Source organism: Rana temporaria, chromosome 6 (assembly GCF_905171775.1).
Source record: "Rana temporaria chromosome 6, aRanTem1.1, whole genome shotgun sequence".
Classification (NCBI taxonomy): Eukaryota; Metazoa; Chordata; class Amphibia; order Anura; family Ranidae; genus Rana; species Rana temporaria.
Genome location: NC_053494.1, coordinates 86,746,096 through 86,763,444, shown reverse-complemented (window position 1 = coordinate 86,763,444; position 17,349 = coordinate 86,746,096). Strand labels below are relative to the sequence as shown.

The window sequence follows — 17,349 nt, the reverse complement described above, 5'->3', positions numbered from 1 at the left end:
ATCATTAGAAAATGGAAGAAGCTAAACATGACTGTCAATCTCCCTCGGACTGGGGCTCCATGCAAAATCTCACCTCGTGGGGTCTCAATGATCTTAAGAAAGGTGCGAAATCAGCCCAGGACTACACGGGAGGAGCTGGTCAATGACCTGAAAAGAGCTGGGACCACCGTTTCCAAGGTTACTGTTGGTAATACACTAAGACGTTTGAAATCATGCATGGCACGGAAGGTTCCCCTGCTTAAACCAGCACATGTCAAGGCCCGTCTTAAGTTTGCCAATGACCATTTGGATGATCCAGAGGAGTCATGGGAGAAAGTCATGTGGTCAGATGAGACCAAAATAGAACTTTTTGGTCATAATTCCACTAACCGTGTTTGGAGGAAGAAGAATGATGAGTACCATGCCAAGAACGCCATCCCTACTGTGAAGCATGGGGGTGGTAGCATCATGCTTTGGGGGTGTTTTTCTGCACATGGGACAGGGCGACTGCACTGTATTAAGGAGAGGATGATCGGGGCCATGTATTGCGAGATTTTGGGCAACAACCTCCTTTCCTCAGTTAGAGCTTTGAAGATGGGTCGAGGCTGGGTCTTTCAACATGACAATGACCCGAAGCACACAGCCAGGATAACCAAGGAGTGGCTCTGTAAGAAGCATATCAAGGTTCTGGCGTGGCCTAGCCAGTCTCCAGACCTAAACCCAATAGAGAATCTTTGGAGGGAGCTCAAACTCAGTGTTTCTCAGCGACAGCCCAGAAACCTGACTGATCTAGAGAAGATCTGTGTGGAGGAGTGGGCCAAAATCCCTCCTCCAGTGTGTGCAAACCTGGTGAAAAACTACAAGAAACGTTTGACCTCTGTAATTGCAAACAAAGGCTACTGTACCAAATATTAACATTGATTTTCTCAGGTGTTCAAATACTTATTTGCAGCTGTATCATACAAATAAATAGTTAAAAAAATCATAAATTGTGATTTCTGGAATTTTTTTTTTGATTATGTCTCTCACAGTGGACATGCACCTACGATAACAATTTCAGACCCCTCCATGATTTCCAAGTGGGAGAACTTGCAAAATAGCAGGGTGTTCAAATACTTATTTTCCTCACTGAATATATATATATATATATATATATATATATATATATATATATATATATATATATATATATATATATATATAAAAATTAATATATAATTAAATTTATATATATATATATAAAAATAAAAGAATGATACCCAAAATTCTCCATATGCAACACTTTAAAATATCCATTTAGCGTTAACCATGAATGTGTCCCCAAGTTTTTTTTCTCACCCAAATGTTTGCAATGTAACCTCACTGTGCAATCACAGTTTACATAAATGTGAGCACCCTGTGCACGTGTTTGAGGTTGCATGCAGGTGTGTGCAAGGCAACGGGGCAACGTTTAATTTACACCCCCATTAATACATATTATAATTCAATGTTTTTTCATTTAAAGTGGTTATATAGCGTAAAAACATTTTTTCCCTTAACACATTCCTCATATTAAAGAAGTTGTAAAGGTTTGTTCTTTATTTTAAATTTGACAACGTTTAGGCAGCAGTCTCGGAAGTGGGGATGAGCACCTATCAAGAACAAAACCTCTTAGGGCCAGTTAACACCAGATGCAGTTCCGTTTTTGTTGCATCAATACAGTCCGTTCCGGTCAGTTTCTGCACCTGGAACTGACTCGACTGGTTTGAACTAGAGCCATTGGAATACATGAAAAATACTGTGAATACATTTTTAGTGCAGACAAAAAGCTCACGGAACTGAACGGAACTGCGTCTGGTGTGGAAGCAGTTGAGGTTTTTTTTCTGAACTAAAAATGCATGCCCAGTGTTTGCCAATGGCTCTAGTTCACACCAGTGCAGTCAGTCCAGTCAGTTGTTGGTGCAGAAACTGACTGTATTGGTGCAGAAAAAACAGAACTGCATCTGGTGTGAACTGGCCCTTAGGGCCGGTTCACACTGCTGCAAATCCTATTGCGAATTTGATCCGTTGCGATTGCTCAAATTCGCAAGTCCTTTTACTAACATGGTTTTCCATGAGTGCCGTTCACATCAACGCATTGTGAATCTAAGCTGCGTTAAAAAAGGGTCCTGTGCGAGTTTGATTCATGTAAGATGCAAATTCAGCCTGGCATTTCCTAAAATCGGCCGTGAATCGCTCCAAAAATCTCCCGATTTTGAAGTCGCAGTAGTGTGAACCGACCCTCACACTGTTGTGTAATATGACCTACCACCCCCCCCCCCTATTGGTTAAACTGGATCGACTTTTTTGGGACCTTTTTCAACTACACACTGTAACCTACTTGCAGTTTTTCTCTGCTTCCCATGGACCCTAAAATGTTGCCTTCCCACAGCCATTACACATTTATTGCATACATTTTGTAATTTTGTAGATATCAGTGTAATCTTTTTTTTATCTTTTTCTAATGGTCATGTGACAGCATGGCTTTGGCTCCTCTAGAAAATGTGGCAAGACAGCAACAGGGATGATTTACAGATCAGCGATATCACTTCTCTAGTCATTGTCAGAGGGGAGTTAGAACCTAAGCAGCCACTTAAGCTGGAGCTTAAGACCCCTTTCACACTGGGGCAGGAGGCGCGGCGGATTTGCCGCGGGTTTCGGCCGCTAGAGGTGCGGTATTAACCCCCGCTTGCGGCCGATAAAGGGTTAATACCGCCCGCAATGAGCATTGCGGGCAGTATTGCTGCGGTTTCCCATTGTTTTAATTGTGAAGGAGCGGTATACACACCGCTCCTCTCACCGCTCCAAAGATGCTGCTGACAGGAGATTTTTTTTCTCTCCCGCCAGTGCATCGCCTCAGTGTAAAAGCCCTCGGGCTTTCACATTGAGTATGCAGTGCAGGAGTTTTTCAGGCGGTATAGCAGTGCTATTTTTAGCGCCGTACCGCCTGAAAAACTCCGTGTGAAAGGGCTTTTAGTCATGTGACTGCTAGAAAGATTTAAAAACGAATCAGCAAATGTAATAGCAGAGGGCAGGCAACATATAAAAGCTTAAGGCACAGCCTTGCCTTCTATATTAATTCCATCCCTTTTCAGGAGTAATGAATCATTGTTCCAACAAATTTGTTTGTTATTTTACAAACTTTAGAAACACTAACCTAACTATACCCATCAATATAATTCAAGACAGGTCCCTATACAAATAGTTACCGTTTTGCTGCAATCTGCTTCATAATCCAGCATTGCGGGTCTTTTCGTTCCATTACTCCGTGCTTGCATTGGCCATAGCCGAATCTGGTCTTGAGGAAATCCCTGCGAGATAAAAATATTTATCAATTAATTTATGCCAAAGAGCTCCAAAAAATTAAAACATTACCAATCTTCCTTCACAGAGCAGTCTATTGAACGGATATTTAGTTACAGTGAAGGAAAAAGTATTTGATCCCCTGCTGATTTTGCCCACCGACAAAAATGGTCAGTCTAATTTTAATGGTAGGTTTATTTAAACAGACAGAACAAAAAAAAAAAAAATCCCAACAAATGAAAACGCATTTCAAAAAAGTTATAAAATCGATTTGCAATAAATTTGTGTATGTATATATATATATACACACACACACACACATATACACACACACACACACATATACACACACACACACACATATACACACACATACATATAACACACATACAGTGGAGATTGAAAGTTTGGGCACCCCAAGTAAAAATTTGTATTAATGTGCATAACGAAGCCAAGGAAAGATGGAAAAATCTTCAAAAGGCATCAAATTACAGATAAGACATTCTTATAATATGTCAAAAAAGTTAGATTTTATTTCCATCATTTACACTTTCAAAATTACAGAAAACAAAAAAATGGCATCTGCAAAAGTTTGGGCACCCTGCAGAGTTAATATCTTGTACTGCCCCCTTTAGCAAGTATCACAGCTTGTAAACGCTTTTTGTAGCCAGTCAGAGTCTTTCTATTCTTGTTTGTTTCTTATCTTTGCCCATTCTTCCTTACAAAAGTCTTCCAGTTCTTTGAAATTTCTGGGTTGTCTGTCACGCACTGCTCTTTTAAGGTCTATCCATAGATTTTCAATTATGTTGAGGTCAGGAGATTGTGAAGGCCATGGCAAAACCTTTAGTTTACACCTCTTGATGTAATCCCCCGTGGATTTTGAGGTGTGAGCGAAAGTTTTAATATTGAGTGGAACTTCGCTTAAGAATTTGATCCCCATCAATCAGCAAGATTTCTGCCTCCCAGGTGTCTTCTATACAGGCAACGAGCCAAGATTAGGAGCACTCTCTCTGTTACCTGTGCAGCGCTAAACAAACATGAGTGGTACACTAGATAGAAGTACCACAAGATGGATAATACCAATGTGAATGTTATAAGTGATAGCAGCAGGACCTCATTAAAATTAGGAGAAAGAGCAGCACCACTAATTTTTTTTGGGGGTTGGGGGAAGGTACTGATGCTTTCCATTTAATGTGCAAGAAGAACGCAGAGGTTGCAAGAACAAGCATGAAAACCGCCAAGTGCATTACAAAGTATTTCCAGGGCAGGTTTGAATCAGTTTGAGGATAAATGGTAAAAGATCATAATCCTGTGCACAACCTAGTAGATACAACGGCTATTGCTTCCAAAATGTATTTGACAGTCGTACCAGTTTACTTTTGTGTGTCATGCATCCAGACTGCTCTAACCTGAAAAAGGAATTAATGAAAATTTAATCATGGCACCCAATCAGTTTTGATCTTTCATTTTCAAAGCTCAACTGAACAAGCTGAAGATAGAAGCAGATTCGTTGCCATGCACAGCTGGGCCAGATTCCATCTTGCCCAGTATTGATAAGTTGCCACATGATTTCCACTTCGAGACTCTAGTGACCTTCAAGTCCATAGTTTGAGAAATGCTTGAACTGCGTCCTTGAAGCTCATAAAAAACATGTCATACTTACCTGCTCTGTGCAGTGGTTTTGCACAGAGCAGCCCTGATTCTCCTTTTTTCAGCTCCCCGGGAGGCACTCATGACTCTTTAGCCAGTGCCCCAACAGTAAGCAGCTTGCTCTGGAAGCACTAGTGCGTGCTCGCTCTATGCACCCATAAGACACACAGAGCCATTTAGGAAATTTGCATTTACAGCACTGGTATTTGGCGTAGTGTAAAATACAATGCAAAAATTCAAATGAAGGGTTTTGTTTCGTGTAGTGTTCCCCAAATACATGGAAGGCCAGCTTACCATAGTTTGTGAAAGATTCTGAACAAATTCAGCCAGGGTGGAGTTTTTTAACACTTTAAACACAGTGTATTTAACTTTCTCCTCATCATACATGTCATTGCCCTGATGTCCACAGAACTGGTCCTCTGTAACAATCTAAAGAATAAAAATTCAAAATCTTAATACATTTTAAAATACACTCATCTATGTAAATAAGTTTGATATGTTCCAAAACTTCTTGGAATCCTTGACTTGGCACATATTTCTAGCAAGGTATAAATATTGTTTTGAGTGTAGGAATAGAATGAAACAACTTACCTTTGCAAGTAATTTTATGTATGGGAATTACTTTAAAGAAATATCTGAAATCTTATGTTTACTTTAGAACTTGATCAACTGTACACGCTCACATACATATGCTATAGACTATACACAAACATTGGTCTAACCTGCACTTGCATGTAGAGATGAGCTTCCTGGCGTTCCTTTCGCTTTTGAGCTTCAATACGCTTTTCTTCTTGTAGCCGCTCGACAAGTTGCTGGGGTATATCATGATCTGTGACAGGCTGCAAAACCTCACCTAACAAAGAGATAATCCATTACATATATAGCGCAATAAGGGTTAAATACATTTCAGATGGATCTGCAAGAATTACTGAGAAGACTCGCACACACTGGCTTGTACATCTTACAAAACCCCAATGCACAGGCTCAGGTAGGATAAAAAAAGCTCATGTTTGTTTACAGTTAGCTTGGCATCTTCCTGTTTTTTGTAACCACTTGAGCCCTGGAAGATAACAAGACCATTTGTTGTTTTGTGCCATTTAATGCGTCGGTTACCCAGTGCTTGTGCTGTGAAATTTGGCCCCCTGTATCGCCTGAAATACCTGGCTGATCCTGCCAGGTGCTGCCCGACCCCCCTGTAAACTGACCATGGTTTACCATGGCTGCTGAGCCCCAACACCTTGGTCAGTTTACGTGGCGGTCATCCGCAGCTCTCCTCTCACCGCCAGCTTGTGACAGTGCCCGCTGCTTTTATCTGAAGAATTTGGGCTAACAGAGGAACGGGTCAGGAGAGAGCTACGGACTTGGCTCTTTGAAGATAGATAACAAAATACTGTAAATATGTGCCCAGCTCAAATTTCATGAATTGGGTTTACACCGACTAATGTACAATTTTTCACACAAAATAGCTTTTTGTTGATGGTAATTTGATCACCATTGTTTTTTTTTGCTATAACGAAAAAAGATGAAAATTCTGGAAAAATAAATATTTTCTACTTTCCTTTATAAAAACAAATATACTCAAATTTAGGCTCCATGTACACGGGATGTTTTTACAACTGCTCCTGAACTATTTAACTTGACAGAAACAGAATATTTTTTTTTTTTTTTAAATGGTCAAAAACTAAAATGCTTATAAACGAAACACTGCTAAACGTGGGTTACCGCGTTTAGCGTCTGAAACGTGAAAATCTGTGTCTGAACACATTTGTTTGCTATTAAAGAAAACGCCGTTAAACGTAACTGCCTAAAAACGGCAATAAATTAGACTGTGTACATGATCACATAGGATAACATTAAATGGTTCAGGGGCAGTTTAAAAATGCGTCCAACTGCCTCTGAACTATGTTTAGCAGCGTTCCGTGTACATGGGGCATTAAGCCAAAATGTCCGAGGTAAAAATAAGTGTATATGAATTGGTTTGTGTGAAAGTTATAGTGTCTACAAACTATGGTAAATATTAGGGGTGCACCGAATGGGTTTTTTAATGCCGAAACCGATACCGAAAATGACTAGCAGATATGGTGCAGGAGATGGTCAGAGACTGGGGACATGGTACAAGAGATCAATGCTGCCTCACCAGTGCCCATCATATGCAGCCTACCAGTACCCATCATTTGCAGCCTGCTGTGCCTCACCAGTGCCCAGAAGCCTAACAGTGCCCGTCATGCCTCCTGTCTGTGTCCGTAATGCTGGCTGCGCCTCACCAGTGCCCGTAATGCCGCCTCCCTGTGTCTCAGTGCCCAGCAGGCTACCAGTGCCCATCATTTGCAGCCTACCAGTGCCCATCATTTGCAGCCTGCCTGTGCCTCACCAGCCTACCAGTGCCCGTCATGCTGCCTGCCTGTGCCTCACCAGTGTCCAGCAGACTACCAGTGCCCGGCATGCCACCTGCCTGCATCTCTGTGTAATGCGCGTAATACTGGCAGTAGCCAAATAACAAGGGACGCTGCAGTTCTGGGTCCGCCAAGGTCATGGAAACGAGTGACATCAGCGGACCTCGACCATGAGGCAGATTACGTCTAATCAAGGGAAGTGGGTAAGAGGTGACTGAGGAATGTGAATAGGGGAGAAAAACACAGCCGTAGGAAAAGAAAACCAGGAAGTGAAAACAGAAGAGAGAGTGAGAACAGGAAGGGAAAAAGAATTTGACCAAAAAGTTATAGAAAACAATGCGAAAGAGGCGTAAGGACGGGCGCACCAGAACGATACCCCCCCGTAATGGACAGCACCAGGGCGTGGCCCCGCCCCATTAGCGAGGTGTTTTTTCTTTCGGCAATATGGCGAAAACTTAATTTGCGGGCAATATGTGCATCCCGTGTGAGTGTGTGTATAGATGAGATATCTCTCTCTTCTCTATCTCTATCAAAATATGAATCAATTCTGATGTACTGATGGCCTATCAAGTTTCTGGAGGCTCCTAAACACCTCCCGCCATATTATGTCATGGGCTTTAACTGAAGATACCTCAATGATGCCTGCAGCTGGCATTATTCAGATATATTTTCATTTTAGCAGGCGATTCCCTGCAAATTAAAAGTCCTAGCAGTGCTTCTCATCGCTTCTGGCCTCCGAGGGTCATCTTGTCCATAGCCAGCTCTAAGGTAAACCGCCACCGCCTTTTGTTTTTGCCTTTTATCTCAGGCTTTCTAGCATAGATCTGGGGACATGGAGACACCAGGTCTCTCCGTGAAGAGGACCTGCCATGCCCTATTACTATTATAAAGGATGCAGTTATGTATAAAAAAAAAAAAAAGCAAACGCATTCTAAGGTCACGCCTGCATGTAAATGGCGTTCAAATCACACAAGGTATCATGGCGAATGTTAGAGTAAGAGCAATAATTCTAGCGGAAGACCTCCTCCAATTCTAAACTGGTAACCTGCAAAACGTAGTCTATGGAAATTTAAGTACCAAAGTTTGACGTGTTCGGTATCCATTTACTCGGCATAATGCCCAACATTATACCAAAAAAATTGGGTTACATTTTCAGTTTGCATTTACAAAAGTCCCCCCAAATACCGTGCAACATTAAAAATTGCAATGGCCGCCATTTTATTCCCTAGACTCTCTGCTAAAAATGTATATATATATATATATATATATATATATATATATATATATATATATATATATATATATATATATACACACACACACACACACATACTCTCTGGGGGTTCCAAATACCGTATTTATCAGCATATAACACACCCTAACTTTAAGAGGGAAGTTTCAGGAAAAAAGCTTTCCACAGCCCCTTGCGTATAACACGCAGGCATTTTACCCTCTATTTTCGGGGTAAAATAGTGAGCGTTATACGCAAATACAGTAATTTTCAAGCAAAAAAATAAAAAAACAGATTTTTACATATACGAGAGAGAAATTACAGAATTGGCCCAGATGGCAAGTGAGTAAAATACCAGAACAGTGCAAATAACTCCCAAATTACCTTTTTTTTTATAAGTTGTTTTTCAAATTATTTTGTTTATACTGTGACCAGTGCATCACCATGACTGGTGTGGCAGTGATGAGGGACATTGACTATAAATAATTGCACTCCTGTGACCCAGAGAAGCCCAGACTAAAAATCTCAGGCTTGACTTCTCCTTTGATTTTTAAACTTATTTGTTTTAGTTTCTTTGTATGTATGGATTGCATGGGTTGTTACTGACATGGTGACAAGGTCAATGGCACCGTTAGACATAGATTTTACTTGATAAATGGTGATATGCTCATTGTCGAGCGCACTAGCAAGGGAGAGAGAGCGCGCATGTGCGCTAGCAGGGGAGTGCATGTGCGCTAGCAAGAAAGCGGTCATCCACTTGTACAAGGTATAACTAAATTTACTGGGAATTTTTATGCATTACCCAAAATTAAAAAACCTTGTGTCCCCCCCCCCCCCCTTAATTAGACCTAGCATGTTGTGACAAGGAAGTCTCAGAACGCGAGTAGATTACAGTGGAGGGAAAAAAGGATTAGATTTCCTGCTAAATTTTGTACATTTTCCCCAATGACAAAGAAAAGATCAGTCTATCATTTTAATTATTGCTTTATGTTAACCGTGAGAGATAGTACATAAAAAATAGCCAGAAAATAGCATTTAAAAAAAGTCAAATTGATTTGCATTTTAATGAGTGAAATAAGTATTTAATCCCCCGTCAATCATCAAGATTCCTGGCTCACGGGTAATACAAGTAACGAGCTGAGATTAGGAGCACTCAAAGGCCTGGTTCACACCTATGCAGGTTGCAGTTTGCATATTCTGTATGTATTTTGCGTTTTTCAATACATGTTTCTGATCCATTAAAGTCTATGGAACCAAAAACCAGAAAAAACTTCCCTGGCCCTTTCCATAAAATGCAGATGTGAATGTGACAAATAGAAAACCACGTTAAATGGACTGTAGTGCGTTTCTGCAAAACTGAAAAATGCACAAAAAAATGCATGTGGGAACTAGGCCTTAAAGTGAGTGCTAATGTCAGCTTGTTACCTGTATAAAAGACACCTGTCAACAGAAGCAATCAGATTCCAATCTCTCTACCATGGCCAAGACCAAATAGCTGTCCAAGAATGTCAGGGGCAAGATTGTAGACCTACACAAGGCTGGGATGGACTACAAGACCATCACCAAGCAGCTTGGTGAGAGGGTGACAACAGTGCAATTATTCGCAAATGGAAGAAACACAAAATGACTCAATGTACAAGATCATGTTAAACACATATGTATTGGAACACCACAAATATTGTTTTTAAAAGTGTAATTCATTTATGCTTGAAATAAAAATGAAAGTTTTCATATGCTTATGTTTGGTCAAGAAAAGTACCTTAAATGACCCCTTAGTCTGGTAAAGGAAGTATAAAAAAAAAAAAAAGACTTCCTGGCCTGATCGCCAGGTAATAAATGTTACAGTGTTGCCTTCAATATTTGCAGACTATAGGCAAGCCTGTCAACTTCCAGTGAAGATTTTGAAGTAGTAAGCAATAGCACAAGATGTGAACCAAACTGACATACTTTGCACCCGCTAATGGCAAAAATAGTATAAGTATATGATGGCACGTTCAAATATTTGTATGTATATGCGTGCCCTTTATAGGCTTTAAACAGAATACTTACTAAGCTTGGATTCCCTGATGTAAACCAGCATGTAAGCATTTGTACAGTGCCGTACAGACAAGTCATCATCATGACCTCCGTAATTATGCTCAATAGCCTCTTCCTTTGTACATCTTGAAACTACATCGTCATCAAATTTACACCACTGGAGGGAAGAAAAAAAAAAAAAAGATAAAAGCATTTACAATAATAAACCATAATCCAAGTAATGGAGAGGAGTTTAGAAACAATGCCATAGCAGTAACAAATAAATTACAACAGTCATCAGATCATGAAATCTGTAATACAAACATCTTCCAAATGAAGCAGTGAAAAATGTATGGCTTTCTCTTTCGATTACTTCACTAAATGAATGGGTACAGTTTTGGCCAACTTTTTCTAGACATTTTAGGTGTTCTGATCATTGTTGAAATAACAGCAAAGATAGTCTCAAGAACACAAGTGATAAAAAAAAAAAAAAAAAGTCGTTCAGAGTGAAATTATTATTCATAACCCATCACTAGGTTGTATTACTATACTATGTATTAAAATCTAAATAACACTTCCACACAACAAAATTTGACTGCTCAGATATCCATCTAACCATGGCAGAATGATGGCAGTAAGGAAGGGCAATTGAGACATCACTAGGTCACATCACAAAGACAATTGCATAGCAAAGAACTAAAGTTTACATTATTTATTTTGTACTTGTGCAGGGCATGTTTCAGGGCAGTAGTGTGGGCGACAGGAAGCCTGAAAATGTGGCCGTTACTGTCCTATAATTTGGAGGAGCAATGTCAGCCAGCAGATGAAATGGACAGATCTTATAACCAATACCTCTACTTCACAACCCAAGTAGGAGCATAGAAGGAGATGAATCCTTGCCAGTCGGGGGACAGAGGATAATCTAGATTACCAGGCAATGATATTCCTCTATGGAAACATTGATACAGTTCAAAATTATTTGTAACACACTACACACATTACTACCAACATGACATACAATTACAGATATGCTGTGACCTGTGTATGACGACAATACGATTAATGAGAATTATTACTTTTTTGATTCCACTGCCAATACTTTGGGCACAATACAAAAGATGATGAGTAAGCAAGCTGCTGCAGAATTTTTCTTCTTCTAGAGTTGTCTAGAATTCAGCTTTAAACATTCAAGGCCAATAGTGGAAAAGGTAAATCCAACCTGTAGATCTAGTAACCAACACCTTGTTTACATGGGCAGGAGTTTAAAAAATAAAATAAATAAAGGCCAATCTATGGTTTTACCAATCCTGATCACCACCAAAAAGATAACACGCAGGCACTCAAGGTCTTGGATTACACATGCCGCGACACTTGAACAAAGCCGAGCTGTAAAAGTAGTATTTACGTGTGTGTGTGTGTGTGTGTGTGTGTGTGTGTGTGTGTGTGTGTGTGTGTGTATGTGTATGTATACACACACACACACACACACACACACACACACATATATATATATATATATATATCATATACACACACACACACACACACACACATACACAAACAGGGCTCAAAATTTCAAGTGGTGGGATCAGTGGCAGGGGTGGTGGTGGGTGGGATCGGTGGTGGTGGTATCGGCAGTAAGAGCCAGAGGTGGTGGGGGAGGATGGCACCGGGGATAGGGATAAGATCTGTGGTGGTGAGGGGGGTCAGTAAGGCAGAGGTTGGGGTCAGCTGCACTGACTATTATGTCACTCACTTTGTCAGCGTTACAACCATGCCTCCAGGGATGCTCCTGTGTCATAGGATCTTCTGCAGAGGGGAGAGCTCCTCCCCCTTCACTACATTGGTGTCAGCTGACTTTTCCTTCCAGCGTCTGACATTGCTGTTATTTCCCGAGCTAGCAGCCTTCCTCAGCGAGCAAACAACCGCCCCCCCCCCCCCCCCCGGCACGCAGTGTAACAAGGTCCCACACCCCTAGATGATACTATCGCACACGCCGGTCTAGGGGGGGCGGGACCCTGTTACACAGCACACTGAACACACACATACAGCTCCATGACACACAACGGGACATCCCCGCTGTGTGTGCGATAAAACAAGTCAAGAGAGAGAGAGCGAGCGCGCGAGAGAGAGAGAGAGAGAGAGAGAGAGGGGGGGGAGCGCTGCAGCCTCCTCAGCTCAAAGCCGCGCCAGCAGTCCGGTCCTGCGGCTGTGTGTCCTCTGGCTGACCGCTTCAGCCAGGAAACGATCAGCCTGGTCCACCCCCGCCCTGAATGAAATTCCACTAGGCGAGTGGAATTTTTAAGGGTGTGTGTGTGTGTGTGTGTATGTATGCATATATATGTGTGTGTGTGTGTGTGTGTGTGTGTGTGTGTGTGTGTGTGTGTGTGTGTGTGTGTTTCCCTGCCTAGCCAATTCTTTTGATCCTTGTCCTAATCAATGTCTTGTCTGTGGAGACTGCCTAACAGCTGTCTTTCCCTAGGCTTCTTGGAGACTAGTGTAACATATTGCATATATATGTGTGTGTGTGTATGTATGTATGTGTGTGTGTATATACACACACACACACACACAAAAAATATGCAGGGGAGGCCCCCGGAATGCCTGGCAGTTGCTGCTCAAGCTACTGCCCTCTGAAATGTGGATTGCTTTTCAGAGGAGTGGCAAGAATGCAACAGATGTAAAGCCCTAATGGCCATTCAGCAACTGCTAAGCAGACCTGCAACATTTTAGGTGGTTGTTTGGCTCTCTTGATTACAAACCTACATTTTTTAACTCAAACTGCTAACCGTTCAGCATTTTTATGAAGTTTCTTGAAACAATTATATCAGAGCATTTTCATGCTTTAAAGTGAATGTAAACCCGATTCTCAAAATTGAGCTGGGCACATATATGCAGTGTTTTATCTCTCTTTTAAGCACTATGTCCAGTAGCGGTCTCCTGCCCCGTTCTTCTGTTATCACGCTGATAACTCCTGACAAGTTCTATGTCACATATGATAAAAGCACCCTGAGTTTTGTGTTGGGGAGGATACTATAAACAGATTAGCACAGAGCTGAATGATTCAAACAGAGCCAAAAGTCTACCTATGAGGAGTGGGAGTGTGTGCCTTTCCTCCAATCAGCTGTTTTGTCTGGATGCCCAGGCTTCACTGCAGTGCTAACCAGGAAGAAACCAATCTAACAGGATGTGCACTTTCTAAACAGTATATAAAGTTGAAGACAGAAAGATATACATGTAAAACTTGTAGGGAGATTTGTATCATCTTTGTGTATCATCTAAAGCTGTTCACTTCACTGGGTAAACAAGAGTTTACATCCAATTTAAGATGGACAATCCCGTCAAAAATATTTTAGACCCCTTTCACACTGAAGCATTTTTACAGCGTTTTAGCATTAAAATAGCGGTATTAAAATGCCCTCCATGCATCTCAATAGACCCTTTCACACGGAGTCCTGCAAGCAGCATCTTTAGAGCAGCTTTTGGGCGCTGAAAAAAAAACGCTACAAAAACGCCCCTCTCCATTGAAAGCGCTGTAAAAACGCCTTGCCTTTTCACACTTAGGCACTGCAAAAACGCCCTAAAACGTTAGGGTCTTAGCGATGCTTTACCAGCGTTTTTCAGGCGCTGGCAGTTTGAAAGGGCTCTGAAAGCACTCAGGCTTTCACATTGGGATTGCAGATGAGGCTTCAAGGCGCTTGTAACGGAATGACGAGTGACAAACAGAGACTTTGGAAGGATGAGGGGTACTCCTGTACTGGCGTCACCAAGGAGTCTTATGTCTAGGGTCACCTTATGTCCGATAGGGCCATAGGGTGACTGAGAAATTATATCCTAAATTACAGGACAGGGGACATTACTGATAGCTCATATTGCAAAGTGTTGGTTTATTCTATGACTCATCTCTCTGTGTAGACTGTTGACATGTTAAATGAGGCTGGCTCTTGAAAGGCCTTTCATTGTGTGATAACACTGTGTAAAGCCTATTGATGCTCAGGTGTGAATACCTGTCGGAGACAGACCGTCTGTCTACAGATGTGGATTGAGGGGAAAGCATTGTGTGATGGTGTTTTGTTGAATTCTGTTAATGAAGGAATGTGACTTCTCAGGTGCAGTGATTAGGTCATGTTAATTTATAGACCGGCGTCGAAAAGTCTGGAATGTTTAGCAATTAGCCATCTGAAGGTGTATTGAAGCCCCCCCCCAGGGAGTGATGGGTGGATGGAGAGTTCGATTGTTCCTGTGATCACTGAAACATGCCTTGAAAACTGTATATAAACTTGAGAGCTAACCATTAAAAGTGTTCATACATTTTGAAGCAGAGAATAGAGCGGTCAGTCTCATTTTCTGGGGAATTGATATGGATCGTGCCTGTTGGTTTGTCTGTGTGTCGGATAAGCTGTCGTGGGTTGATGGAAGGTCGTAAACGGTGGTGACCGTTACAGCGCTTTACAGGCTTTTTTTTTTTTTTTTTAAGAGCCTGAAAAACGCTCGAATAACGCCCAAAAACGCCCCAGTGTGAAAGGGGCCTTAATCCTAAAAATAGTTACCAGCTATTATACTGACCTTTTCATTGAGTACTTTTTGGCTAGGTCAACACTGCTGCGATGTGCTATAGAACAGATTTTCAGTGTGTTACCCACCTCCCGCTCTATAGCCAAAATACTGCTACAGCGTGGCCCTTAATTGCTGGGAGGGCATCCATGTAAGCCCCCCCCCCCCCCCCCCGAGATCGGAGCACACGTGGCGCACTCTGATCAGACCGTCAGTCAATGAGACTGGGCTGTTTACAGACCGGAGTAAGGGGTTGATCCGGGCCCCTTACCACATGATCAGCTGTCAGTCAATGACAGCTGATCATGTGATGTAAACAGAAGATCGGTAATCAGCTGTCAGCGTGAGGAGAGAAAAAAAAAGGCAGATCACGGAACGGTGGTGTGGATTGTCCACTTGCCACAAGTTGTGGATTGTCCACAATGCAATGCAAGTAATTCGCTTATATTTTTCGATTTTAATGGTTTTTCATTATTTGCCATAATTTTGGAGATTTTGAAGGTAAAAAAATAGGTCACCTTTAACCACTTGACCCCCAGGCACGTAAACCCCCTTAATGACCAGACCAATTTTCAGCTTTCGGTGCTCTCACATTTTGAATGACAATAACTCAGTCATACAACACTGTAACCCAGACCTGGGCAAACTACGGCCCGCGGGCCGTATACGGCCCGGCGGACCTTTTAATCCGGCCCACCCCCGCCGCCGAAACCGCCGCCGCTGCCACGTTAATCACCGCGGCGGGGAACATTAGACAGCGTTCGTTTGAACAGCTGTTTTCCCCGCCGCGCATAGACACTCCCCCTTGGACGGATCTGTCCAATCGCGAGCAAGGGGGAGTCACATAGACACTCCCCCTTGCTCGCAATTGGACAGATCCGTCCAAGGGGGAGTGTCTATGCGCAGCGGGGAAAACAGCTGTTCAAACGAACGCTGTCTAATGTTCCCCGCCGCGGTGATAACAGTAGGCAGGGCCGGGAGGGGTCACACGCAGCCACTTGTGCCAACACACGCAGCCACTTGTGCCAACACACGCAGCCACTGTGCCACCATAAATTGTCGCCACTGTGCCAATCACACGCAGCCACTGTTCCCAAACACAGCCACTGTGCCAATCACACGCAGCCACTGTGCCAATCACATGCAGCCACTGTGCCAATAACACGCAGCCACTGTGCCAATAACACGCAGCCACTCTGCCAAACGCAGCCACTCTGCCCATCACACACAGCCACTGTGCCAATCACACGCAGCCACTGTGCCAATCACACGCAGCCACTGTGCCAATCACACGCAGCCACTGTGCCAATCACACGCAGCCACTGTGCCAATCACACGCAGCCACTGTGCCAATCACACGCAGCCACTGTGCCAATCACACGCAGCCACTGTGCCAATCACACGCAGCCACTGTGCCAATCACACGCAGCCACTGTGCCAATCACACGCAGCCACTGTGCCAATCACACGCAGCCACTGTGCCAATCACACGCAGCCACTGTGCCAATCACACGCAGCCACTGTGCCAATCAATTGTTGCCACTGTGCCAATCACATGCAGCCACTGTGCCAATCACACGCAGCCACTGTGCCAATCACACGCAGCCACTGTGCCAATCACACGCAGCCACTGTGCCAATCACACGCAGCCACTGTGCCAATCACACGCAGCCACTGTGCCAATCACACGCAGCCACTGTGCCAATCACACGCAGCCACTGTGCCAATCACACGCAGCCACTGTGCCAATCACACGCAGCCACTGTGCCAATCACACGCAGCCACTGTGCCCATCACACGCAGCCACTGTGCCAATAACACGCAGCCACTGTGCCAATAACACGCAGCCACTCTGCCCATCAAACGCAGCCACTGTGCCAATCACACGCAGCCACTGTGCCCATCAAACGCAGCCACTGTGCCATCACATGCAGCCACTGTGCCAACACACGCAGCCACTGTGCCAACACACGCAGTCACTGTGCCAATTGTTGCCACTGTGCCCATCACACGCAGCCACTGTGCCATCAATTGTCGCCACTGTGCCCATCAAACGCAACCACTGTGCCATCACACGCAGCCACTGTGCCATCACATGCAGCCACTGTGCCATCACATGCAGCCACTGTTTAATCAATTGTTATTGATTAAACAGTGGCTGCCTGTCCCCAGCCTCTGTCCCCCTCCTGTGTCATGTCCCCAGCG

General features: G+C 43.1%; 1 protein-coding gene across 2 annotated transcripts in view; it reads right to left on the bottom strand.

Annotated features, from left to right (window-relative positions):
* The window catches only part of USP7 (ubiquitin specific peptidase 7), a 507,717-nt gene that overhangs the window by 178,007 nt on the left and 312,361 nt on the right, over window positions 1-17,349 (bottom strand). For both annotated transcript variants that reach the window (XM_040356967.1, XM_040356966.1), the window contains 4 exons: window positions 10,624-10,768; window positions 5,673-5,803; window positions 5,245-5,379; window positions 3,207-3,308 (listed from right to left, as the gene is read on the bottom strand). In XM_040356967.1, coding sequence (XP_040212901.1) covers window positions 3,207-3,308; window positions 5,245-5,379; window positions 5,673-5,803; window positions 10,624-10,768 — 513 coding nt within the window. The remainder of the gene's footprint in view (window positions 1-3,206; window positions 3,309-5,244; window positions 5,380-5,672; window positions 5,804-10,623; window positions 10,769-17,349) is intronic.